We start from the raw sequence: 26,506 nt of genomic DNA on the forward strand, positions 1-26,506 counted from the left end.
CAAACCCAAGGACAAGAGGTGAGTTAGATCTCGGGGTTCGTACAGCTGGAGGGCGGCTGTCCTGCGTGTTCCCTCGAGCGCGTTCAGTCTGACCTCTGGAGATCCCTGTCCCCAGGAAGAAGATGAGCGCCCCCCTGGACTCCATCGGAGGGTCCTTTGTTTCAAGCCTACGGAGCAGAAAGGTGAGGGAACTCACTGGACCACGTTTCCTTTAGCTGCATTATTGTTACTCAACGGTCAAGGCGGTTCCACTCGCTCCGCCGCCGCCTGGAGCGCAGCCTTGCCCACGTGTGACAAAAGCCGACGATTGCTGTGTTGCAGGACGACGGCGAGGACCGCGGAGAAGTCGTCAACAGTGAATGAGAGAAGAGCGCGGTCACACACTGCGCCTGGGCCTCCCGTCCAAGGTGGGCCCTGAATCCTGTGACCGCCTCCTTGCGACTTCTCTCATTCTTACCCTGTCCTTCAGTCTAGCAGAGTGCATTCACATGAAAAGACCACCTTCCTAGATTTAACGCAGTCTAACAATACTATGAACAACTTTCTCGACTTCAGTGTGGCTTGAAACCTCGTTCTCACTGTAATTAACCAGTACAGAATTACAAAGAAAGCGTAATTCTAATCGACGCAAGCGACAGCTAAAGTTCAAGAAATGTGTATTATTTATTGCTATTTATATGATACAAAAATATTGTAGTGTTCAATCTTGCTCTTCATGAAGGACTCTCTTAATGTATGCATTGAGATACTGGCTGTTAAAAATGATGAATGTGAAATACAAAGTAAAACAAATAAAAATAACGAACAAAGAACACTTGAGTAAAACTGCATTTATGGGTAAGAGACACTGGAAAACACAACCAGTATCTTCAAAAAAGAACAATTTATTTTTCACACTAACATTAATAAGAAAACAATATCAGATGTCAAAAATATTATGTGCTTTTCTTAATTTCTTGTTCTTTGTCATATATACAGTTAAAATTTAGAGGCAGGGTTTGTGGGTATACATAGACAACACGAGAGGGGTAAAAAAGATGGTAATTCACTATGGAGACAATCTGATCCTGCCAAGAAAAGTAATAAACAGAAAAGGTCAACTCTGTTCAACACAGAGACACAATATCAAACAAAAAAGTTCCTTCTACCGTTCTGGAAAAAAGTGTCAACCGTTTCACAGAATGGGCCTTTAAAATGAGTCAGTGATGAACAGAAGCCAGTACATGGTTCCTCCATCGTTCCCACGCACCAGTCCAGGTAAAAACACACTGCTCAGAATCAGAACCTTTCCGCTACAGGAAAGGCGTAAAAAAGTAACTTTCTCTGACACGGCTTCTTGAACTGTAGCATACTCCAGCTACCAAATTAACTCCAAATACCCAATAAACTGGAGCTCCAAACTCCACTAAGCAATGGCTCAACGCTCTCCAACTCAAGCACCTAATGAGCTGGGATGGACTCAATAATTTGAGTAACCAATGGATTGAGTCTAATTGGTTTAAGTAACCAATGTGCTGAGGCTCCCAGCTCCAGGAAGCAACGGGTCAGCGCTCTCCACATCGAATAACCAATGGGCTGGCACGTGATCCTCAAATAGCTACTGGGTCGGGGGCCTTTGAACTCAAGTAACCCATGGGTTAATGTGCTCCAACTGGAGTTTGGAGTCCCAGCGTATTGGGTACTCAAGTAACCAGCAGCTTGGACCAAATTTCCATCCCAGATTCCCCAGATTCTTCTGCATTCCTCGTGTTGGATTTCTTTTCGAGGTGCCGGAACTCAGGGTACAGTAGACAGCTTCTGGGAAATGAGGATGATGAACACCCTTCCTAATGTCAGCATGTGGACCAAACCTTAGAGCTGTACTCTGTCAGAACTGCAGTCTCATCAGTGGCTGCAGTTCTGCGCGTACAGGGAGCGAGTTTGCGACTGAAAGGGCAACATGAACTGGAGAAGACACTTGGCATGACACAAAAATTAGTAACTTTCAACAGAAAGGTACAGCAACCCACAGCAGCAGTTTCTTGACCCACACAAAATGCGCTTAACTTGAAATTACAACTATTTTGGCTGATGATGTGACTGCTGTGTCATTGCTTGACAGACAGCCTATCTAATGGATGAAAATTAAATTGAAACAAGGCACATCCTAACATCCATGTCAAATTTAACAAAAGGAAACAGTGTGCAAAGTCAGAGCATTTTCAGAAAACCTCAGTTTACCGAAATATGTTTCCATCATCACACATGTTAAAATTCCTGAATTTTCCCTCCTCTGTTGTAATTTTTAGTCCGACAGCTGAGCGTCTCAGAGCCTTGAATTACACCTCAGTCAACAACAGACTTGGGAAGGAGAAGGCTGAAATGCCACTGATAAAACTAGGCATTAAGAGGCACAGGAGTCCTGACGGTCATGGAGAAAAAGGCTCCTCAGAACAGTGCTTCTCTTAATAAACAGAAGGAAATGGGCGATAGGCAGGACAGTCCCTCCTCCGTCTGGACTCAGGTGTCTTTCTTGTGCCCAGATCGCCGGTCCTGGCGAGAGTCCCTGCACTTGTGGCAGTAGAAGATGTCGGGCACGTTGGACTTCTTAATCTTGGCGCATGAGAGGTGCACCCAGACTGCACACTGATTGCACTCGATCATTGGTCTCCCGGCGAAGGGTTTCCCACAGTAACAGGTGATCAAATCCCATGAGTCATCACCTGCAAGGGAGGAGGAGAGCTGCAAAGGTACGTGCACAAGCCCTGAGGGGCACCCACACGAGGAGGGAAGCTTGGCCGGGACCAGTGCTGGCAACCAAAAAGGACAACGGTGTTCCCTTCGCAACGCATCACCAACAACCTTCTTCTACCAAGGCAGAGTTGCCCTCCCCTCCCCTACTCACCTGATTCCACCATGATGTCCTCGTCCGTGATCCATGCCTCGCTTTCACTGGAGCTCATCTCAGTTTCCTGGGGAGACTCGTCCTGCGGGACGTCCTGCTCTCCCGCCTTCCGGCCCACAGCCTGCCCGGCCTGCCGCGCGGAGCCACTCTCGTACCCCAACTTGAGCTTCTTCACGTCTTTGGGCACTTTGGGGTTCTTGCTGCGTTTAATCCTCGCCCGCTTCTCCCCTGGCATGTCTCCACCTTCGCTCTCTCTTGTGCTCAGAGAAAACTTCTTAAGCTTTTTGTCCCTCTTGCGCTCAGTCTTTCGAGCGTCATAGGAAAAGTCCTTCAGACGCAGACCGTCCAGCAGGGAGTCGTCCACGTGCAGCCGGTGCAGCTTCCCGCTTTTGTTGGAGCGCGCCTTGTGCACAAAGGCGTGGAGGTCTGACGGGCTGTCCGCCTCCCCAGAAGAAGCAGAATCACGCGAGGAGCTCGAGGAGGCTGGGGACCAGGTGCTCTCCTACAGGGAGAAACCAAGGTTTGACAGGACTGACAAAAAGCAACAGGCTCCTGCCCCACGAGACAGCACAAGGTTTAGAGTAACTCAGGCCCTCCCTGAACAGAGTCAAGAATTTTCATAGACACACACAAAACCCAAGGTGTGTAAACTATTAAATCAGTGTAAGCAGCTTATCACTGGATTACGCATCAGATAAATGAATAAATGCAAATTGAATGAATGAGTCAACAACCAGCACAGAGAGGGATACGGTCATATTTCCATTTGACATTTAAAAACAGTTTTACATTTAAAGTAGGTCAAAATTAATAAAACTGATTTTAAAAAACAATGTATGACCACTATTTCCAGCATGTGCTTCAGGGATAGGCTCCAGACCACCCCAACCCAGTAGTGGGCATAGGGAGTGTGCGAGTGAGTACTGGAAAGACTTGACAGAATATGATGGATGGAAACTCTCAGGACGTTTCTGTTCTGAACTGTGTATCGAGGAGTTTGTAGTTACAGTGACGTTGGAGTTACGAATTCGCTTGTTTTGTTCGTAAGCGGAGGGTCCGGCGCACAGCGGTTACAGCAGGTCACGGCAAGGGTCGCAGCACAGAGCCAAAGAGCGCAAGGTCTGGACTCCCGAGAGTCGGAATGTCGGGGCCTCGAACCCACCTCCTCTCGGCTCGGCGCGTAACCGGCGTAGGCGAGCACGACGCTGCAGAACCGGTTAAAGTCCTCCACGGTCCTCCTCCGTGGGGGCTGCAGGGAGAAACACACAGCGAGTGACAGTCAGCGGCAGTAGAGAGAGAGAGAGAGAGAGAGAGAGAGAGAGAGAGAGAGAGAGAGAGAGAGACACACACACAGAGAGAGACATTTCCACTGTTTACACTCACCAGGGCCTCTGTTTTGCATTTCACTGCTGTATCTGTGAGAAGAAAAGAAAATTAAAGGCTGTTTTTCCGTCAAGTTCACAAGTTTCAGTCACAAACCTGTTTAGCTAACGGCTAACAAAGGAACAGATTCTACTTCGTGTCGTTATTATTATTCGTACAAGTATTTATCCGCATGTTCTTTTGTTCTATAGACACACGAAGAAAAAAAAGAGAAAGAAAAAGAGAATAAAAAGTGTTTTCCAGCCGAAGCTCCGCGGACACGAACGGAACGGGACGGGACGGGACGAGACGAGACGAGACACGTCTTCGCCGCCCACACACACAGCGCTACTAGCCGAGAAACCGCTGCAGACCGACGAGCTGCACGTTATTTTCACACACATATATTATATGATATTATTATTACACTCTAATTACTCTCTACTCAAGTTTTTTTGTCCGGCTTCCAACGTCGTATAATAAGTACATGGCATGGTGGAAACGCCGGTTATTTATTTACTAGTCTAGAGTAGAGAGTTAATCACATCCGCATTTCACACACTCCTCGGCGGGACGAAAATACACACATAAGTTGCAAGAGACAAATTACAATATTATCATGAAACACACATGACATGGTATCAGGTATAAAAACGACTGAGTAAAAGTTACGCCCCTGGCTTGAGTTGAAGTCACCGTGTGGTAAACACCAAATTCTCGTCGTGTTAACAGCATCGATCGACGACAGCGGGCCTTTTCCTCAAGTCAAGAGACCAACTTGGGACTAAGACAAATTTCTTTCTAAACAACAAGGAAGGCGAACAACAAGTGCGGGATTTATTGACGCGATTAAAGAACTTATCTATCCCTTAGGCTTAACACGTAACAGCTGCGTCCGTCGCGCACTAACGTACAGAGTAAGTTACACAGTGATTACACACACAGTACACGGTACGTTAAGCCATACAGACTACAGAGTACACAGTCAGTGATAGTAAAACGCGGTAACACGTGTAGCTGTCAGCAGCGGCTCACCACGACTCCTCAGAGCGGTTCAAAAGAGACCCACCTACCTTGGCTTGGTGCTCCCCCATCGGAACATGACATGATGATGATGATGTGTTGCATGACATGGATGGTGTACTAGTATCCACACAGTCAGAGACGCGCTCATCAGCCGCGGAGCCGCAGCCCGTCTCCTCTCTCATCCGGAGGAGGCCCGGGCGTGGAGCTGCCTGGAGCTCCAGCGCTTAGTTCTACCACTGCTCCTCCGCTCCGGCATCCTTCGCTTTGGAAAGACGGGGCGGGACGCCGAGATCCGGGAAACCGCTGACTGGGTCAAGCGGCACCCAGCCTGGGTCCCAGGCTGCCAGGCATGAGCCGAGAGAAAAAAACGGGGCGCTGCGGCGGGACGACCCGAAACCGGCTCCAGTCCCGGGAAAACAGGTTGTTTTTCCCTCGGCAGAAAGCAGCGGCTCCACGCCACACGGGACCGTTGCTGTCCAGAGATCCGCCGGCGGCCCCTTGTGGCGAGAGCAGCACAGCATGACGGGAAGTGTAGTCTTTCCAGTGTAGTCTTTAGAGTGAGTGTCCTGCACCGCTGCGGCGGACTATACTATAGTCCCGTGTACTGTACTGTACTGTACTTTTCCTTTTGTACACACTTTTCTGCAGAGCGCGGTGCCCAGTAGGTGGCGGTATGTCGTCCGCAATGAAATCCACTGCCGAAGAAGAAGGATTTCCGGCGCGTGAAGTCCGAACGTACAGAAACGCAAGCCAATAATAGACTATTGTTTTCGCCTGCAGATTAATTGGAAAGAAATATATCTATTCTAGCAAACGTTGTCATTTATTCCGTACGGAATATATATATATATTATATATATATATATATACACACAATATTATAGAATCATTAGTTATTTCTCAATGTCTGGCGTTAGTAGGCCGCGGGGAAGCCTCGGACTCGATTGGGCAAAGTACCTGTAGAGCGGTCGCACTGCGCGGGTCGGTTCGTGTCTACCGAGCAGTCATGTTGCTAGACGTCATTCAGTGTGTGGAAAGCGGAAGATTCGTCATCATCCAAGGTACAACAGCAGCAGGTGCCTCTGTATCGCTCTGCTCCGGTAGTAATACTAGGCAGAGTGCCTGGAGGTTCCTCTTACTGTGTGTGTAATGATGAAGAGCAGCGAGGTGTTTCGTTGTTCTCCTCTTTCCTTTACAGAAAACTGAGCACTTTGCCTTTTTCCAGACTCGGTGCAGTGCTGCGGGCGGCAGCTTCTCCAGAGCTTCATGTGTGCAGCGCTAAAGCGGTGAGGAGTCGCCCTGCACTACAGCCAGGCATCTTTACCCAGAAGTTTACTCCTTTTTACTGCATTCTCTCGTTCTCCATTCCTTGCTCTGTCCGAATACAGAGTAAAACAAGGCACTGCTGGAGGAAGCTGCATGCGCCAGGCTTACCGCGCTATGTTTCAGGGAGGAGGTTGTCCACGTGTTGGCGTTCGATGTTGCAGAAGAGGACTTGCGGGTGCCATCGGACAGCGGCTGTGCGCAGAGGTAACCGGAGACCGGAGAGGGTCGCGAGCTGGACCGCACAGGTGTCCTGAGCTCGTGTGACACAGTGGCATCGCTCACGGGGATGCAGTAGGTGGCGCAGCAGTTAGAGCCACAGCCTTGCATTGGAGCACCCAGGTTCAAATCCCACCTCCTGCTGTCGTGCTCTTGACTGAGGTTCTTACAGTAAAATGACCTTGCAGTGTAAATGGGGAAAATGGCTGCAAGTCACTTTGGAGAAAAGCACCAGTGGAGTGAATGAATGAATGAATTAATTCAATTCATAAAACCTCCCCGCGTTTATGTCTCTGAACTGAGTTTTAAACGTGTCTCTTGCCTTTTCTGTTGTGTAGGCTGTGTTTCCACGATGGGTACACTGACCCCCTGGGCTGGAATGACAGCCCACCGCTCACGGTACTCCAGTTCAGTCCCGGTGAGATCCACGCCCTCCTCAGCCGCTCGGAGCATCCGAAACCAGTGACACTGGTCATCGACTCGCTGTCCTGGGTCCTGAGGCATCACCCTCCGGCGGTTGTCTGTCAGTGTCTCCAGGAACTCAGGAGAGGTTTGTGTCTCCGTTGGTCTAGACTGTCCTGGGAAAGTGTCAAGCAGAGCGTCAATAATGGGAGTTGATGGGAGCGAGATGCTCTCCTCATGGCTCAATGTGCCTTTTCACCCACAAGGTGGCGCAGTGAGAAGCATTGTGGCGCTTCTGCACTCTGACTTGCATCAGCAGGGCATTGTGGGTAGCCTGTGCCACCTGGCTACTGCCATTGTGACTGTGGCACCAGCGCTCAGGGGCCATCATACAGTTGCCAAAACTACACGACGCACCAGATCCGGCAGAGTTACTCAAGAGGTGAGGAGAGCTGAGATGTCACACTGGTTGGTTGTGAACGTATGGTAAAGGTTAGGCACAGTGGTGATGGTGGTGGTCCTCATTTTGGCAGCTCCGATCTGCTTTATTTTATGGTGGAAACATGCAGGTGTTGTCAGTTATTGGTGGAACTGTTCTCCACTCTGTCACTAAATGTGTGTGTTCACCTCATCAGGAGGAGTGTTTCATTATTAAGGAGGACCTGACAGTCACTGTGCAGAAACAGACACATCACCCTGGACAGAGAGACACTGAACAGGAGGAGCCTCAAGTAATAATCGTGCTGTTACACACACACACACACACACACACTGAAACAAGCAACCAAACACATACACACTTATGCTCTGACTACAGACAGTGATCTTGTCCCTAATGAATTGCGCTGTAGGAATTTCCTCTTGCGTCTACGAAACAATATTGTATTCGCTGATTTACAAAAACTTGAGAATGTTGTTTTTGCTTATCATGAACAAATAATGTAGGTCTGAACTTGTGTTCAGACATTTGTGTAAATCTTTAATCTACGACATTTTTTACATTTGTTTATTTAATTGACAGGGGTGTGGTGGCGCAGTGGGTTGGACCACAGTCCTGCTCTCTGGTGGGTCTGGGGTTCGAGTCCCGCTTGGGGTGCCTTGCGACGGACTGGCGTCCCGTCCTGGGTGTGTCCCCTCCCCCTCTGGCCTTACGCCCTGTGTTGCCGGGTAGGCTCCGGTTCCCCGCGACCCCATATGGGACAAGCGGTTCTGAAAGTGTGTGTGTGTGTGTGTGTGTGTGTGTGTGTGTATATTTAACTGACACTTTTCTGTAAGAAGAGTCTCTCGTCTCTAAAAAGAGTTAACATACCTACAATGATTTACACATTTATCCTGTGGGGTATTTTTTACTGTATCAGTTCAGAGAAAGTACCTCTCTCAAGAGAGGAATATCACAAGGTGGGATTCCAGCTTGATTCCCGTGGGTGAAATTCAGCATGTCTAACCACTGTGCCACCAGCAGCCCTATGTGTTGTGCGTGGAACGTTAATCGGTGGGTGTGTGTCTCCGTACTCAGGCAGACCCTGCTGCACACTTGACTTTCAACCTTCGCCTGTCCGAGGCTGAGAAAGAAGCCAAGGATAAACTGTCTCTGCCTTTTGTCTTCAGCCAAGAAAAGTAAGATTTCTTTGTTTCTGTTACTTTTGCACCACTGGTAATTGTGCTGCATAAACTGTGACATCCAGTCTCTGTAAGGAGACAAGATGAGGTCATTTGACGTTGTCGTGATGACGGGATGGTGAATTTGGTCTCCCTGTGGTCATTTTTCCTAATGGCCAGCAGACTTTTGTGTAACCTGGTCTCTTGAGTTGGATATTCCTGCCAATGACTACATTAATCGTATGCCGTTCAGACTTATGACCTTTCCCTGTCACTCAGAACTGCGGAAACTCAGTTTATTTTCAAGAAGGGTCTGAAAACTCACCTTTTCCAGATCCACTTTGCCCAAGATCTCTCCAGCTCATTTACGGTGTAACTGTTCACGCATCGTAACTCCATAAGCATCCCCAGATAAACCTTTATTCAGCCACTACTCTGGCATTGTACTTGCTTATTTGTGTATCTTACGATATTTAAAAAAAAAAAAATGGTGGGAGGGTATCGGGATTTGTCTATCCTGTGTTTCATGCACCTACTCGATCGATGAACATTGGTGCAGCAAGTGGTAAGTAATGAACTAGGTTTGCTTGAGACTTTCTTGTCTGCCTCTATGTCTCCTCCTCTTAATGTAATGAATACATTGTACTTTTGCTGAGCTGTACATCGCTTTGGACAAAAGTGTCTGCTAAATGAATAAATGTAAATGAAGTGGGTATAGAGCTGGTCCAGTGTTCCACGGCCAGGGCGAAAACCGCATTGCTCCTCCTGAATCCGAGGTTCGACTATCGGTCGGATTCTCCTTTCCAGTACCCTGGCATAGACTTTCCCAGGGAGGCTAAGGAGTGTGATCCCCCTGTAGTTGGAACACAATCTCCGATCCCCCTTCTTAAAAAGAGGGACCACCACCCCGGTCTGCCAGTCCAGAGGCACCGTTCCCGAGTGCCACACAATGCTGCAGAGGCGTGTCAGCCAAGACAGCCCCACAACATCCAGAGACTTGAGAAACTCGGGGCGGATCTCATCCACCCCCGGAGCCTTGCCACCGAGGAGTTTTTTGACTACCTCAGCAACTTCAGCCAGAGTAATGGACGAGTCCCCCTCCGAGTCCCCGGCCTCAGCTTCCTCTACGGAAGGCGTGTCGGAGGGATTGAGGAGATCCTCAAAGTACTCCTTCCACCGCCCGAGGACATCCTCAGTTGAGGTCAGCAGCGCACCACTTCCACTGTAAACAGTGTTGGCGGAACACTGCTTCCCCCTTCCGAGTCGCCGGACGGTTTGCCAGAATCTCTTTGAGGCCGACCGAAAGTCTTCCTCCATGGCATCACTGAACTCCTCCCAGGCCCAAGTTTTTGCTGCGGCGACTGCCAGAGCCACGTTCCGTCTGGCCCGCCGGTACCCATCAGATGCTTCAGGAGTCCCATGAGCCAGCCAGGCCCGATAGAACTCCTTCTTCAGCTTGACGGCATCCCTTACCTCCGTTGTCCACCACCGTGTTTGGGGATTGCCGCCGCGACAGGCGCCGGAGACTTTATGGCCGCAGCTTCGAACCGCCATCCCGACAATGGAGGTGTGGAACATAGTCCATTCGGACTCAATGTCCCCAGTCTCCCTCGGGACCTGGTTGAAGCTCTGTCGGAGGTGGGAGTTGAAGACCTCTCTGACAGGGGCCTCCGCCAAACGTTCCCAATAGACCCTCACTATGCGTTTGGGCCTGCCAGGTCTGTCCAGCTTTTTCCCCTGCCATCGAATCCAATTCACCACCAGGTGGTGATCAGTTGACAGCTCAGCCCCTCTCTTCACCCGAGTGTCCAAGACATGTGGCCGAAGATCAGAAGAAACGACTACAAAGTCGATCATCGACCTCCGACCTAGGGTGTTCTGGTGACAAGTGCACTGATGGACACCCTTATGCATGAACATGGTGTTCGTTATGGACAAACCGTGACTAGCACAGAAATCCAATAACAACTCACCACTCGGGTTCAGATCAGGGAGGCCGTTCCTCCCAATCACGCCCCTCCAGGTGTCACTGTCGCTGCCCACGTGGGCGTTAAAGTCCCCCAGTAGAACGACAGAGTCCCCACCAGTGGGAGCGCTTTCCAGCACGCCCGCCAGGGACTCTAAAAAGGCCGGATACTCTACACTGCCGCTAGGCGCATAAGCACAAACGACAGTGAGAGACCGTTCCCTGACCCGAAGGCGCAGGGAGACAACCCTCTCGTTCACCGGGGTAGACTCCAACACATGGCGGCTGAACTGGGGGACTATTAATAAGCCCACACCGGCCCGCCCCTCTCACCCTGGGCAATGCCAGAATAGTGGAGAGTCCACCCTTGGTCGAGAAGAGTGGTTCCAGAACCCAAGCTGTGAGTGGAAGTGAGCCCGACTATATCTAGACGGTATCTCTCAACCTCCTGCACTAGCTCAGGCTCCTCCCCCGCCAGTAAGGTGACATTCCAAGTCCCAAAAGCCAGAGTTGGCGCCCGAGGTTTGGGTCGGCCGGGCACTCGGCCCCGACCACTGCCCAAATCACAACGGACCGGCCCCTTATGGCCTCTCCGGCAGGTGGTGAGCCCACCGAAGAGCAGCTCCACGTCTTGGCTTCGGGCTGAGCCCAGCCAGGCCCCGTGGGCATAGACCTGGCCACCAGGCGCTCGCATGCGAGCCCCCCAGCCAGGCCTGGCTCCAGGGTGGGGCCCCGGTGACCCTATACAAGGTGGGGTAAACAAAAACCTTGATTTAATAGTCATAAGGGGGTTACCCTCACTAGGGTGTTGGAGGGTTCATGGGAGTTTGCCCAACCAGTCCATATGTGTTTTGTGGACTTGGAGAAGGCATTCGACCGTGTCCCTCGTGGCATCCTGTGGTGGGTACTTCGGGATTATAGGGTTCAGGGCTCGTTGCTACGGGCTGTTCATTCCCTGTATGACCGGAGCAGGAGCTTGATTCGCATTGCCAGCAGTAAGTCAGACCTGTTCCCGGTGCATGTTGGACTCCGCCAGGGCTGCCCTTTGTCACCGATTCTGTTCATTATCTTTATGGACAGAATTTCTAGGCGCAGTCAGGGAACGGAGGGTGTCTGTTTTGGTGGCCGCAGGATCTCGTCTCTGCTTTTTGCGGACGATATGGTCCTGTTGGCTTCATCAAATCAAGACTTACGGCGTGCACTGGAGAGGTTTGCAGCCGAATGCGAAGTGGCGGGGATGAGAATCGGCACCTCCAAATCCGAGGCCATGGTTCTCAGTCGGAAAAAGGTGGCTTGCCCCCTCCGGGTAAGGGGGGAGTTTCTCTCTCAAGGGGAGGAGTTTAAGTATCTCGGGGTCTTGTTCACAAGTGAGGGAAAAATGGAGCAGCAGATTGACGGACGGATCGGTGCGGCGTCCGCAGTAATGCGGTCATTGTATCGGTCTGTTGTGGTGAAGAAGGAGCTGAGTCGTAAGGCGAAGCTCTCAATTTACCGGTCGATCTACGTTCCTACCCTCACCTATGGTCTCGAACTCTGGATCATGACCGAAAAAATGAGATCGCGGATACAAGCGGCGGAAATTAGATTCCTCCGCAGAGTGGCTGGGAGCACCCTTAGGGATAGGGTGAGGAGCTCGGAGTAGAGCCGCTGCTCCTCCGCATCAAGAGGAGCCAGTTGAGGTGGCTCGGGCATCTGTTTCGGATGCCTCCTGGACGCCTCCCTGGGGAGGTGTTCCGGGCATGTCCCACTGGGAGGAGGCCTCGGGGCAGACCCGGGACACATTGGAGAGACTATGTCTCCCAGCTGGCCTGGGAACGCTTTGGGGTTCCCCCAGAGGAGCTGGAGGAGGTGTGCGGGGAGAGGGAAGTCTGGGGGGGGCCCTGCTTGGACTACTGCCCCCGCGACCCGGTCCTGGATAAGCGGAGGAAGATGGATGGATGGATGGGTGGATGTAAATGAAGTGGAGGCGCTGCAGTGGTTACTGGCCAATAATGTGAAATATCTCTTCATATGGTATAATTAGTTCAGGTTACTAGCCCAATCACTCCAGCTCCTCTGTCCTCTTCCCTCTGTGCAGGAAGTCCGCTCTCCTTCAGCCTCGGCCTGGTGCTGGCCAAATCATCTACGAACCTGACGCCAATGATGACTTTGACCAGGAGGACCCAGACGATGATCTGGATGTGTGATCTGGAGAAGTGGACCCCAGAAGCCCAAGCTGTGAGGGACAGATTCGCCATAGGTTCACTGGGCAGAGTGGAGGACAGTGCGTACAGCCATGGAGCCAATGAGGGCCTTTACTCTCTCTTCTGTGTGATCCTTTGGGGTGTAGTAGATGTTTCATAACTACTGTGACTTGGATCATAATGCTGTTGGAAATCCATTGGGAAGCGAATGAGCTTATTCTGTTTAAAAAAAATTGTTGTATTGTTTACATTAACCACTGAATGTGGGTGCAAAGAAAGGGGCTCTAAATGTTATATTTTGTTTCTACAATAAAATACATTTATTCATTTATCTGACATCTTTCTCCAAACCAATTTAGAATGTCAATCTGCCTATAGTTATTTACCCATTTGTACAGCTGGGATTTTTTAACTGGAGCAATTTGGGGTAAGTATCTTGTTCAAGGGTTTCACAGCCAGAGGTGAGATTTGAACCTGTGACTTTTGTGGCTAAAGACGGCAGCTCTAACCACAAAACTACCAGCTGTTCCTACATTAAACACTTAAAACCCTGTTTATATTGTGTTCACTTCATTTTCATGTTCAGATTATAACAAGATTCATCTTTGGTGACAGTGTCATGTCTTCACACCAGGGTGAGAAGTGAGCTTATTCTCTGCCCACAATGATCTGCAGTTCCAAAAATGGTCTAAAAATCATTTAAGATGATCCTCATGTGGGAAGATTGCTCAGTGAGGGTTGGGTTTGTGAACTATCTCATATGTCTTAACGTTCACTGAAGGGAAAAATATTAACCATATAATATATACTTTAGAAATAAATACAGATTAGTCCTTTACTGAAGATTTTTATAACTGAACAATTTAACATTTTATCCTGTACTGTACCTCCTGCGGCCCCGCCTCTTTGCCCGTGGCCCCTCCCCTCCCCTCCCCTCCCCTCCCCTCCCCTCCCCTCCATGCCTTGCTCTGTCGGCGACGGCTCTCTGCAGAGGACATCTGTGACCGGAAGTGACATCAGGGCTACGATGGCGGCTCGCAGTTTGGTTCCGGTTCTTCCGTGAAGTCGAGGAGGTATTGATGGCGACCAGTTTGAGCACCGGCGTGTGCTGAGGTTTTCTCGCGTTTGCGACGAGAAACAACAAGTGAGAGGCGGTCAGCTTCGGCTCATTGTCCTCGCAGCGACGCCGGTCGCGTGCCTCCTCAGGCACTGAGGCAGCTGCCGCCCGCGCGCTCTCTCTTCTCCTCGCGCCGGCCGGGACTCGCTCGGTTCTGCATCCGGACGGAGTCGGAGAGAATGGAGCTGAAGGAGCTGCAGGAGCTTCTCCGGACAGCCTCCCGCTGAGGCGCTCCGCCGCTGTTTCGGCGCCTCCTTTTCGCTCTCTCTCCCGGCTGTGGAACTTAGACAGTCACACAGTGCCCGCCGGGGCTGCGGGCGGAGTGAACCGCGTCCGCACCGCACCGCTCTGCTCTCCCGGCGCCGGCCGGGACCCGCCGGGTGCCGCCGACATCATGCTGAAGAGCCGCCAGTGGCTCCTGGGGCTCCGCTCTCTGCTCAGCCTCACGTCCCGGGTTTGGGCCTTCGTCGTGTTCCTGCTCAGGAAGCACCTGCGCACGGTGAGCACGAGCGCAACGCGGAGTGTCGTGTGTGTGTGTGTGTGTGTGTGTGTGTGTGTGTGTGTGTGTGTGTGTCAGACTCTGTCTGTGTGTCATACATACATACATACACACACGGGCAGCTGGTAGTACAGTAGTGTAGTGGCTGGAGTTGCTGCCTTGGGATTCGAACCTGCGACCTTTCTTTGGTTCCCCTCTCCAGCTGTAGTACCAGCCTGGTACTTACCCTAAATTACTCCAGTAACGTTACCCAGCTGTATAAATAGGTCAGTAGTAAAATACCTTAACATTGATTGTAACTTTTTGGAGAAAAGTGTCCGCTAAGTGTGTGTGTTGTACGGCAGGTCTGCAGCACCGACACCCTGAGCAAAACACAGTTCTTTCCTTTCGCTTTCTCTTCGGCGGATGCTCTCGTGCATCTGTTTTCGGGTCACTGATCATCTACTTTGCCGCACTCTTTACCACACGTGTGTCGCATCCTTGATTTCCTCCCTCCTCTCAGCACAGCTCCTTCTGTTTGAACCCGAGCGCCGGGGTGTTTTCTTCATTTTACTGCTCTTCAGCTTCATTTACCAGAGGACACGTGGTCAGGGACCTTGGTGTGTCACCACAGGCAGCAGCACAGGGGATTTTGTGTGTTGTGTGACAAGGAACACAGAGCTAGTTTGAGCGACACCCCCCCCCCGCCTATTCATTGGTGTGTGGTGTCTCCAGTGGACCCTGCTGACCACAGAGGGTGTGAAGAATTGGTGACACGATGCCATACGTCCACCCTGTGTCTAACCTGAGCTACGTGGACACATTAAATACCGGTAAACGCAGTGTGAACCTTAAATGCAGGGAAGAAACTCGAGCACCACAGGTCAGTTACAATACTTTTAGTAAACCTGTGTGTCCAGTTCCAGCCAAGTGGCTCTCGCTACAAAGGGAAAGTAGGTGATGAGGAGAAAAAACCTTTGAATATTTATATGTTGTATTGTGGCTTAAGACCCCCCCCCCTCCCCAAACCTCTTGAATTCAAACCGTGGTCCTCGGGGTTCTTCTGGCCTCTGATCGCACCCATTTATAAAAAGCTCCAAAAATGGCCTTTCCAGGGTTCTGACATCAGTCGTGCTGCCGAATGATGTGTTTTAAAGCACTGGCTGTGCTGGCTAATGATCAACAGTGAGGAGAGCTGTGTGTTTGACTGACCCAGAAACACGACCTTGAAGTCTGTTATATGGAATTCAATGGCTCCTCATGGGATGTTTTTAGCATGAGTTCAAAGATGTAACAACCTAAAGACCGTGGCCTTCACTGTTTAAAAAAATAAATAAATAAATTGGGCCATCTTGTTTGACAATGTAATTCAGGATACCTTAGTTGTGTTGCTGAACCACAAAGACAAGCGATGCGGTCCCCACCTCCCGTTCCCTAACTCCCCGGTGGACCTCGATCCCGCTTTTCCGTGAGGTTCTCTGCACTGGGATGTTGTTTGGTTTAGACCGCAGTCCGTGTCCTGTTGCGCTACAGATGTGGTACGAGAGGAGGAATACAAGCAAGTTGAGGCTATAAAGCTGTAAAAGAAATGTTAAAGAAAGAAGGCCACCTGTGACACTTTTCTGGCCTGGTTATTTGGTGAACGTTAGGAACACATCTGTGCTAAGGTGAGGATTTTTTTGGTCCAGTTCATTCTAGGGTCGACAGAAGAGCACAAATGGAGTGTAAGGGAACAGCTCAGAGATGATGGTGAAACGAAGGCTTTGCACAAGCAGAAGGTGAAGCTTGTCGTACTGGGATCGGTCACGATCCTGCGAGGACCCAGAGGCTGTGCAGAGAAGGACTTTGCCCTTTATGAAAGGACACAAACACGTGTTCATGTGTGTTCTAGAGTTACACTGGATTTGTTAACCCTTTGTGACCTTTGATGTAACTTGCTTTATGTAACTGATTTCCTAACACTGTGATACATTGTGCTGTGATGAACAGATGTGAACGATTTATAAGCTGGTCTGTATTCACACATGTTTAGTGTCTATGTAGAAAACAAAGGGGGGGGTTTGCCCCATTTACCACTTTGAGTGTTTTTTTGTGTGTGACTGCAGCCATGTGGAAACATTTAGGGAAATTGCATAGGGGAGCTCCAACTCTTGTCAGCTGCATGTCAATGGGGACACTTTGTTGTGAGCTTGAGAAGTGGTTCACAGAGCTCCTACACACACACACACACACACACACACACACACACACACAGAGTCTAGTTGACATACTTGGACAGCTGGAGAGCTCTAAGAATATCCTCCTGGAGTTTGGGACACTGGGCTGAGCAACAGGGAACAGATGTGTGCTTCTGTGTGTGTGGATTCCTGGGCTACTCCTAGTGTGTCCCAGGCCAGCAGCGAAGGCTGCGATTTACCACGTTGCTGGACAGGACTGATTAGCACATGTATGCGTTAAGAAGTGTCTTTGTTATGTAAATAGGGGCTTATTTGAGTTTGGAAATAGAGATGTGGAAGTCTTTCAATCCGATGTCCTTTGAGTTGGACTGTGATAAAAGCTTGTCAGAACTTATTACAACTGTAATCAACCTGAAACAGTTTATTTTAGATTTACTGTGTTTGCTGGATGGGCATAAGTTTCTTTTTGCATTTTTGTTGCTTTGCATGATAAAAGCTACATGAACTGTGTCTTTAGCAGAGCATAACCAAGGATTCAGTAACAATAGAACATAGTTTACTTCTTTAACGTGGGTGCCCTGTTCTCATCTGATGAGTAGAGCATTCAGTGATTACTTCGGTCTTCTGCTCTGTGTGTGTGTGTGTGTGTGTGTGAGAGAGAGAGTGTGAGAGCTGGAAAAGGTGTTCTGACTGCATTTTCTGCTGTTTGAGAGGTGCAGATAAGATGAATTTGGCCTGTTAATACCCCATCTACCTTTGCCTGTCACCATTACTTGTACCTTTTCCTGAGACTGTGTTCCCTGTGTCCTGTTTCAGATCATTCAGTACCAGACAGTGCGCTATGACATTTTACCCCTCTCACCCATCTCCAGAAACAGATTGAGTAAGTTTTACCAGGGACATGTGGACACAACACAACATTAGAACACAGCACTGCTCATCTCTGTGACTTCACCTTATCTAGATTCATTTAAAAAAGTAGTGGCCATGTTTTCATTTTAATTATTATTAAATGTTATTGTCCATTTTAAATAGGATTTAAACAGTCTGTTTTATGTGACCTGATGAAGTATGATGTACATACAGAATATTCCAGTTATGCAAATGTTGCTATGAATTACCCCCACGCTCTGGTTTACCTGAATTATTTGTGAAATTTGAATTTAGTCAGTCATAACTGGAAACTCGGAGAAACCTGAATTGCATTGGGCATTTTTTGAGCTCCTCTGAAATGAAAAGGAGCCTTCAGAAAGGATTTGGATTTGTACAGATGAGAGCACATGGTTACGTGTTCAACAACACACTTCACGTGGGTCTGCTAATCAGGGTCTCAAGGTGGCAGGATCACACATTCTAGGTACAGATGGGTCAAAGGTTTTGTGTGGACGTTTTAATGTGAGCGTAATGACCAGATGCGGTGAAGAGGAAGATCCTGGTGCTGGATCTGGATGAGACGCTGATCCACTCACACCACGATGGGGTCCTGAGGCCCACTGTACGACCTGGCACACCGCCTGACTTCATCCTCAAGGTAAACAAAGAGATGGGCTTCTGCATCTTGCAAGCTCTCGTCTCTTTCACTCTTGCATGCAATTTGGTTTAGTCTTTCTCACACACAGCATATTTGTATGATGTAACCCTGAAGGTAAGTAAGTGTAGGGTACACTATTGTTTCATATTCCTCTGATATGGCAGCTTTCAGTGTTAATGAACTGAATAACTGGGTAGTAGCAACTGTTTACAGAGCCATACCTACAGAAGTGTCCCATGCACATTTAAGAGGTGTGTGTGTGTGTGTGTGTGTGTGTGTGTGTGTGTGTGTGTTACAATGACCTTTTCCTCTCTCTCCCCCATTTCAGGTTGTAATAGACAAACACCCAGTCAGGTTCTTTGTGCATAAAAGACCGCATGTTGACTTCTTCTTAGAGGTGGTGAGTATAAAGGAACGTCTGAGTGGATGTGCACTCGCTGTAATTGTGTCTTGGCACACAAGGACCAGTTAGTTGGCTGCTGCATACATGTGGATGTTGCTGGTCAAGAATATGACTCCCCAGGTTGTTGGAGCCTCCTTTCTCACACTAGTGTCTCTGACTGCCTCAGGTCAGTCAGTGGTATGAGCTGGTTGTGTTCACTGCCAGTATGGAGATCTATGGCTCAGCAGTAGCCGACAAACTGGACAACAACAGAGGCATCCTGAGGCGGCGATACTACAGACAGGTGATCCTCTGCTTTGCCATCTCACTTGCTGGTTGAAAAATGGGTTTTGCTGGCAACGGTTCAAGATTCAAGAGTTTATTGTCATGTGTCCAGTAAACAGTTTTACACCATACAATGAAATTCTTACTCTCTGAATCCTCTCAGCAGCCTATGACATAAATTGTAAGGACATAAGGAAAGATGAACACAAGGCATAAATCACAAATTTACAAAAATTACTATTAGTGCAAAAATTCAAGAAACAAAGTTTATATATGTATATAAAGTGTGGCAAACACAGAAAATTAACTTTGACACCGGAGACGAGGGAAGTAATGTTACAGGTAATCTTGTAGCTTATGCATGCAGCGCTGCAGGACCTTCCTTCTCGCTCCTCTGTTGAATGATGGTTTTAGTAACCAGTCGTCCCCCTTCTGCCCTGTGTGTCCCCCACAGCATTGTACCCTTGACCTGGGCAGTTATATAAAAGACCTGTCGGTAGTACATGGCGACCTCTCCAGTATAGTCATACTGGACAACTCGCCCGGCGCTTATCGAAGTCACCCAGGTGAGTGGCATCACACCTAGACCGTGACCAAAATAAAAGTGCAAATGCTTTCTCTGTTTCGCCACTTGTTGTGGTGCAATCTGCAGAGAAATCACACAGCAACTGTATGCAGCCTACACACAAAGTGCTCATGTGCTATTTGTTCAGCAAGCGATGAAGCATCAAGTGAATTTTGCCTTGAGATGTTTGTTTTCCCACTGAATTTCTCCAGCCCTGGGACTGTATAGTTTATCGTCTGTCATTCAGATCTTTTAAAGAGATGAACTGGGGAATTTTTTTGCAAACCCAGCTGTTGTCGGAGACCATCTGTAGAACAGTTTCCTTAGAGCACTGACCGCTCGAGGAGATCTGGAGGTTGTGAGAATGTACTCCCTTATTTGCTTTTTACTGCTCATGCTTCTCCAGACAATGCAATACCAATAAAGTCGTGGTTCAGCGACCCCAGCGACACAGCGCTTCTCAATCTGCTGCCCATGCTGGATGCACTAAGGTGAGGGACGACCGGTGCCCACCCCCAAGGTGGGAGCAGCCTTTTCCCGTTAGCGCAGCGCTAACCCGTTCCACTTGGCTCTCTCGCAGGTTCACCGCTGACGTCAGATCCGTCCTCAGTAGAAACCTCCACCAGCATCGACTCTGGTGATGGTCCTCGGGGCTTCGTCTGCACTTCGAAGCCCCTGTGGCTGCTGATGCCCCCGACCGCTGGCCCCCACCTCTAATCCATTATCTGTCCGTAGCCCACCTCAAAGATGGGGTGGATACAAAGACAAAGGTGGAGGAGGGATGGAGCAGCATCAGGACTGGAGGAACTGGAATCAAGTCGGGAGGCGAGCTGTCCTCCTTTTCTGCAAAACAGAGTCTCTGCCTAACAGTTCCGGGTACCGTGTGTGTGTGTCAGGGTAGAGGGGGAGTCTGAGAGCGTGTGTGCTTGGAGTGGTGCTTATGTCTGTAACCACATGTGTGTGCGCGTTTGCAGGGTGAGCTTGAATATCTTTTTTGCAGCAAGTCTTTTTCACTCAGAAGAATAAGATCCAAATGGACAGGGAAGGATAGAGAGACGATGAAACCAGCCTTACGCTTTCTCTCCTGGATACACGTTGCCCTGTGCCCAACCACACACCCAGCCACACACCTAGCCATCCCTGGTCTTCCTGATGAGATGAAGAGCCATCATTCCCGCTCAGTGAGTTTGTTCCACTGAACATGGCCAAGGGTGATGGGACATGGCACCCCGGAGGTGTGATCTGTTTGTCTCCCAGAAAGTGACCTGCGTACCGGCTGCCGTGTTGCAGACCGAGTGTTGATGACACACAGATGTATGACATAAGGAAAGTGAGGTGTGGGGTTACCTTGCTTGTGTGTCTAGTGAAACTACCGGATAATCAGTGCTCACTTGATTTTTTTTGGTCAAAATTATTCATAATCATGAAACATGGACAGAAAACAAAAACTAAAACGCGACGACTATGGAAAAAGGACAATGTAGAACTGGAAGGCCATACCTCATTTTCCTTCTGTGTGCCTCAGTCCATGTGCAAAACTGTGAACCACAGCCCAAAGAAGACTGGAAAGTGGTTTCATGTTTATTTTACATTTCTTTCATTTTAAATATTTTCTTCATTTGTCTATACTTTTTTGTTTTATGCTGACTCAGCATCCATCTTGACAGTATCAGCACTCTGGTATTGTTGAATTTATCACCCCTTTCCCTGAAAATGCCAGTTGAACAATTTTTAGTCCAGTGCTCCAGGTGGCCTCTGTTTGGGTTGGTTCCCAGGTCTGATGTTTGAGGTCTGTGCGCGTTACTAATAAAAGAACTCGTCTGATTCGCCTGCCCTGCCCAGCTCGTTCGGCCATGTGAACGTGGTGTTGGTGTCATTTCGGGTGTGCAAGGTGAGCTGTCCCACTGCAGTCTTATTGAAGAACCACCTTCCATCTCATTATGGTTACTGGGTTAAGTGGAGCCCTGTACTAAAAGTATTGTGATGGTAAAGTGGGTATTTTGTTTAGTAGGTCTGTTTCAGGCATCAGATTGGGTCTTGTTCCATGGTGGTGTTAGAGGTAGGGAGACTCGACACGAACGCTGAAAATGACCTCTCAGAGCTACGCCGTCGCCCTGACGTGACAGTCCACACTTTGGCAACTTGACTTACCCCAAGTGTGTAAGATTAATGGATCTATTGATTATGATGATGAATAACAAAGTAATGAGATGCAGCATCTCTTTCCTTGAAAGACTTGGAACAGCAGTCATTAAAGTGTGTACTTTGGGGTGTGAGCGGTATGATTCATCTCAGTTGAAGTCGCATTTGAACTCTATAGTTGAGGTGCGCGTGAGTCTTTGGCCTTCGGGCCGGTGCATGTTGTAAATCTTGCACTATTACCGTTCGCTGCTTTCGTTTGTTACCGCCATTAATTTAATTACGCTTTTTACACAGCTGTATATTTTAGTATCGTAACTGAAGGTGAGCTGCTCCAGCAGTTCGTCAAACTGCAACCACAAGCCTACAGCTTACAAGGTTTTAACCGCTACGCCCCCTGCTGCCCTCTTCACGTTTAATAGTGCTAACGCCTGCTGCTGCAAGCAACTTCAGTAGCTTAGTAGTCCTGTCAAATGAGAGCATTTGTGTTGCAGTTTAAAGATAAGCTGTAGTGAGCGTTAAGCCTTTGTGTTTCTACAGTATATTAAAAATGCGAACACGTAGATCCCCGCGAACACCCCGTGACAAGTCACATGGCAGGTCCTCATCACCACCTCTTCTGCTTTCTCCTTCCGCCTTTCCGGAAACGACAGAACATATCAAAACAAAATAGTCCCCGTTTGAAAGGTACAGAATAGATGTTAATTTCGACAATGGGCAACAAGTCAGCGTGACTGCACGTAACCATAGTGATCAAGCTAGTACATTCCAACTTTCAGTGTAGCGCAGTGCAAGGAGTTTAAGTATTTCCAACGTCTTACACTGACTCTCGACTACGCATCCAGCAGTTAGAAATGCAGTTAGCGCAGACGAATTTCTGGCGTACAGGTATGTGCGAAATCCCTGACAGAATTGGTCAGTAGATATTTCGAGCTTCCTACCTAGGGTATTTATTGTCAGAACAATTCTTTATTTAAAAACTAATAGGGTACTGTTAGACTGCTGCATATCAAGGTAATACAGTGTTTACGGTACAGACGTCAAACGTCAGAGAGCGGAAGCCGGAAGTGATGCTTGGGAGGCGTGGAAGAGGTCACGAGGAGCGCGTCACGTCTGATTCGTCATTGGTGACGTTGTTTTTCAGCCAAAGCGACTGATGGCAGAAAAACTGGAAAAGTAGCCTGCCTCATTTGAACAGGTGGTGCGTTTTCTTACTATTATAATAAACAAACACATAAAGGTTACCACAATAAGTTACTGTGCTATCAAACATGTCACATTTGGAATTCCACGGGGTTTAGTTTTGAAAATGCTACCGGCCTAAATGATATTAATTTTGGAACTTTGTAAAAAAAAACAATTGCAAAATGATCACATTTCACTTGGCATACACACAGAAATCGGGGCCGCTTCCGCAAACAAACAGGTCGGGGTTTCCCAGAGCCGCGCGCCGCTGAAATGCGCCGTCTGCGTAGCCGCGCAGCCAATGGGCTTCGGCGCGTGACGCCAGACTGAGCGCAGCTGCGCTCTGTGAATCGCACCGTTACGTTACTACGCGTTTCGCTTCACCTGTTGTTGTCATCACCGACCTCGTCGTCGTATCCCTCCGCCGCAGCGCAGCAGTAGCACTCGGCCTCGAGAGCGACCCGTAGAGACAGACGACGTGCAGCTGGGAGCCCCGCACGGAGAGCCTCGTCAGGCAGCTCGTTCACGGCGCCCAGGATGAAGTTTCAGTACAAAGAGGAGCATCCGTTCGAGAAGAGGCGGTCAGAGGGAGAGAAGATCCGAAAGAAGTACCCGGACCGGGTCCCGGTGAGTCTTTCCGGGCCGAACGGGGCCGAACGAACGCCGCCGGGGCCTCGCTGAGGTAAATAAATGTTATTCATGAGGCGGCGGAACGAGCGAAGCAGGGCGAAGCTTAGTGCGCTCGAGCCCTCCGGCGTTCGCGAGGCGAGGCGGCCGGGCTTTCCGGCAGTGCACGTGCAACTCGGAGGCGGCGCGGATTCACTTCAGGAGCCCAAGAAGAGTCTAGAAGAAGAGTCCGTGGGACCGCGCCGGGACTGGAAGACAGAGACACAGAAACAGGGCGGCACCTGCATGTCAATCAGCTACTCTAGAAAGAAGGCGAAGGTTCATCCAGCAGTTCCCACCACCACTCCACAAATCACGTCGAGATCGTCCTTAAAGGCTGCTGGGAGGGAGAGAGAGAGAGAGAGAGAGGGAGGGAGGGAGGGGGTCACTCACTGTGTGTGTGGGGTTTAAACAGCTGAATGGCCGCAGGAAGCGTAGTGCCGGCAGCGTAGGTCACCTTGGCTTGGACAGAGTGAATATATAATTGATTCGTTTGGAAGGTGCTTTTCTGCAATGTAGAAATAAGAAGAGTCCCAGGAGGGTAGGTGCTCGAAACCCATTTTCTCTTCTTATCGTTTGGAATCGGTAGACGTGTCCAGCCTGGATGCGTGTTTTTCAGAATATCGTCTTCAAAGGGCTTTAGTTGAACTCACCACTTGGTTGTGTGTGTGTGTGTGTGTGTGTGTGTGTGCGCGTGCGCGCCTCGTTGGCGGGACTCATATTTTCAAGTCGTTTCTGGTCCTCTCTGTAAACTTTTGTTCATTTCAGTTCTGATGCGACCTTTTCTTCTAGGTGATCGTAGAGAAAGCTCCGAAAGCCCGGATAGGAGATCTGGACAAGAAGAAGTACCTGGTGCCCTCGGACCTCACAGGTGACATACCTGTACTCTTGTATTGCAGCTCCTTCAGATCCATGCTGTTCATGTGTAGCACCTCAACACGTCTTCTACTCAGAGCAGCGCCATGTGGACAGTGCTGGCATTGAGTAGAAGTTAAACTTTACAAGCGTTTCAGATGCTCCTCGACTTAGGATGGGTTTCGCTGACCGTAACCCCATCGTAAGTCGGGGACCACCTGTATATTACATAATCGACAGTCAAAATGCTTATTAACTGTAGGTCCAAATGCTGTGCGACATTCACGTGACACGCATACAATTCGTGTTAGTCGCGGTATGTCGCACAGCGCTCGGACAGTTTCTTTGACCTCCGCAGTTATAAACTGCAGACGTGCTGGTGTCTCAGGCATCTCGGTATAAATAAGTTTAGTTTGTACTTATTTTTCTACATATTCAAATATTTCTAGTTTTTATTCAGCAGAGATATTGTAAAACAAGGATGCAGTGTTAGTATCTAAAGCTTGTGTCTGTTGTTGATGCCCTTCTGTTTACCCAAGTTGTACGTCGCTTTGGAGAAAAGCTTCTGATAACTGTCAACATACGTGCAGCGAGACGCACTGAACTGGTCACGGTGAAGGCAAGGCTGGCGTAGCAACGTTGCGCTCTGTTCTCTGTGCTCCTCCTCAGTGGGCCAGTTTTACTTCCTCATCCGAAAACGCATCCACCTCCGAGCTGAAGACGCCCTCTTCTTCTTTGTGAACAATGTCATTCCGCCGACCTCCGCCACCATGGGCCTCCTTTACCAGGTAAACTTTTTCTCTGTGCCCTGTTTCATCTGTTTGGCTCTATTCTCCTGCCCTCCCTCTCTCTGTCCTCTAGTCCTTCCTTTGTGGCAGCTCCCTCTGATCACCTGTTCTATTTACTTTCTCATCATCGTCACTGCTGAATGTGTCCGCTTCCGTCTTGCTGAACCATTAATGACTGCGTTTCGTCTTTCCCAGGAACACCACGAAGAGGACTTCTTCCTGTACATTGCCTACAGTGATGAGAGTGTATACGGAGGATGCCAAAGGGACGCATGAAACCCCTCTGTCCCCCCCCCCCCCCCCCCCCAATCCCCCACCATCTGTTGAGAGATGAGCCCAGCTCAGCAGCCTAGAGTTCTCTCGCTAAAGAGACACTCCTTTGCCCCGTTCTGCTCTTTGTCTGTGTTCTTAAAGTTTGAATTTTACTGTCTTACTCTTTTGTAAGAAAGCTTTTGCCATTGATGAGTTTGACGTCCTCATTGGCGTTCGATGACCAAGGCAGAGAAGTATCACCGGTAAGGCTGTAATTAAAGAGCTAGTTTAGGTGGCGCTGTTTTGAAGAAGTGAATTCCCTGTAGCCCTCTGTCAGGTGCATTGGTAAGTTTCAGCAGCTTTATTCTTAATTTAGCACGCAAGTGTTAAAAAAAAAAATTCAGACGGGATGAAGAGCTTCCTTTGTGTTTCCACTTTAAGTAGTGCTATTATTATTGTTATGGTTACTGTACCTAATTTTTAGGTTGCTTGGTTGTAACGCATTGTGCCGTTTTTCTTTTTATTATTTTAAACCATGACTGTATGCAGCAGGATTATTGGCTCCAAGTGCAACCATATAAACTTGCCAAAATTATTTCCTTGATTCTTTGTGATGTCTGTTTTGGGAACTTTCCCCATGCTGTAACAGTTTTAATGACAAATGATCAGTTTCAGAAAATTCATTCTTGAAAGAATGATCACAGCACAAACAATGCAGAATATGGAATCATAGTGCAGTTCTAAGTGTGTAGGGGTCTTGTGTAGCTTTGTTAGCTCCTAGTTTCAGTGGGGTGGACAGTACGTCGGAGCAGGACAGTGTTGGAAAGAAGAGCAACAACTGTTCTGCGAGAGCAGCAAGTGGCTCTGGAGGAAGAAGAACTTAGAAGACGGAAAACTGCTGCTTCTGGATGATCCCTTTTGTGTTGGAGCTAAAAGTGCTGTGTGTAGGGGTGGGGGGGGGATCCAGTACCTGGAGGAAGGTCTGTCCTACGCGTTTTGTACCAACAGTGAGCCCGTGTGGCTTTGCGCTCTGCAGTGCCACTCCTCACTTAGTCCAGGTGCAGCTCTGCTGCTGGGATGGTCCACGCAGCCACGTGAGCGATACTCGAGCCCTCAACAGAC

General features: G+C 49.0%; 4 protein-coding genes across 7 annotated transcripts; 3 read left to right on the forward strand and 1 right to left on the reverse strand.

Annotated features, from left to right (window-relative positions):
• Positions 1-945: 945 nt before the first annotated feature.
• On the reverse strand, positions 946-5,802 carry phf23b (PHD finger protein 23b). The gene is made up of 5 exons (XM_018733216.2): positions 5,320-5,802; positions 4,268-4,299; positions 4,047-4,133; positions 2,885-3,386; positions 946-2,702 (listed from the first exon to the last, which is right to left on the reverse strand). Exons 1-5 carry the CDS (start codon positions 5,372-5,374, stop codon positions 2,500-2,502), a joined length of 879 nt encoding a protein of 292 aa, XP_018588732.1. The 5' UTR covers positions 5,375-5,802; the 3' UTR covers positions 946-2,499.
• Positions 5,803-5,931: 129 nt separating this feature from the next.
• Positions 5,932-13,379, forward strand: elp5 (elongator acetyltransferase complex subunit 5). Of its 2 annotated transcripts, none has more exons than XM_018733214.2 (8): positions 5,932-6,333; positions 6,498-6,558; positions 6,722-6,802; positions 7,153-7,364; positions 7,483-7,658; positions 7,852-7,947; positions 8,733-8,833; positions 12,859-13,379. In XM_018733214.2, exons 1-8 carry the CDS (start codon positions 6,279-6,281, stop codon positions 12,965-12,967), a joined length of 891 nt encoding a protein of 296 aa, XP_018588730.1. In that variant the 5' UTR covers positions 5,932-6,278; the 3' UTR covers positions 12,968-13,379. The 2 variants fall into 2 exon arrangements, with proteins under 2 accessions (XP_018588730.1, XP_018588731.1); XM_018733215.2 differs by having other exon boundaries at positions 6,280-6,333; positions 6,471-6,558.
• A 586-nt stretch (positions 13,380-13,965) lies between these two features.
• On the forward strand, positions 13,966-23,334 carry LOC108923112 (CTD nuclear envelope phosphatase 1A-like). 3 transcript variants are annotated; one of them, XM_018733643.2, is made up of 10 exons: positions 13,966-14,580; positions 17,553-17,619; positions 18,149-18,267; positions 18,596-18,667; positions 18,837-18,953; positions 19,389-19,500; positions 19,906-19,990; positions 20,080-22,526; positions 22,676-22,836; positions 23,259-23,334. In XM_018733643.2, the coding sequence occupies exons 1-8, from the start codon at positions 14,476-14,478 to the stop codon at positions 20,138-20,140; spliced, it is 738 nt and encodes a 245-aa protein (XP_018589159.1). In that variant the 5' UTR covers positions 13,966-14,475; the 3' UTR covers positions 20,141-22,526; positions 22,676-22,836; positions 23,259-23,334. The 3 variants fall into 3 exon arrangements, with proteins under 3 accessions (XP_018589159.1, XP_018589160.1, XP_018589158.1); XM_018733644.2 differs by lacking the exon at positions 22,676-22,836 and having other exon boundaries at positions 23,259-23,304; XM_018733642.2 differs by lacking the exon at positions 23,259-23,334 and having other exon boundaries at positions 22,676-23,133.
• On the forward strand, positions 23,254-25,979 carry gabarapb (GABA(A) receptor-associated protein b). Its single transcript, XM_018733646.2, has 4 exons — positions 23,254-23,450; positions 24,282-24,360; positions 25,014-25,132; positions 25,328-25,979. Exons 1-4 carry the CDS (start codon positions 23,361-23,363, stop codon positions 25,406-25,408), a joined length of 369 nt encoding a protein of 122 aa, XP_018589162.1. The 5' UTR covers positions 23,254-23,360; the 3' UTR covers positions 25,409-25,979.
• The last annotated feature ends 527 nt before the right edge of the window (positions 25,980-26,506 follow it).

Source organism: Scleropages formosus, chromosome 13 (genome assembly GCF_900964775.1).
Source record: "Scleropages formosus chromosome 13, fSclFor1.1, whole genome shotgun sequence".
NCBI lineage: Eukaryota > Metazoa > Chordata > Actinopteri > Osteoglossiformes > Osteoglossidae > Scleropages > Scleropages formosus.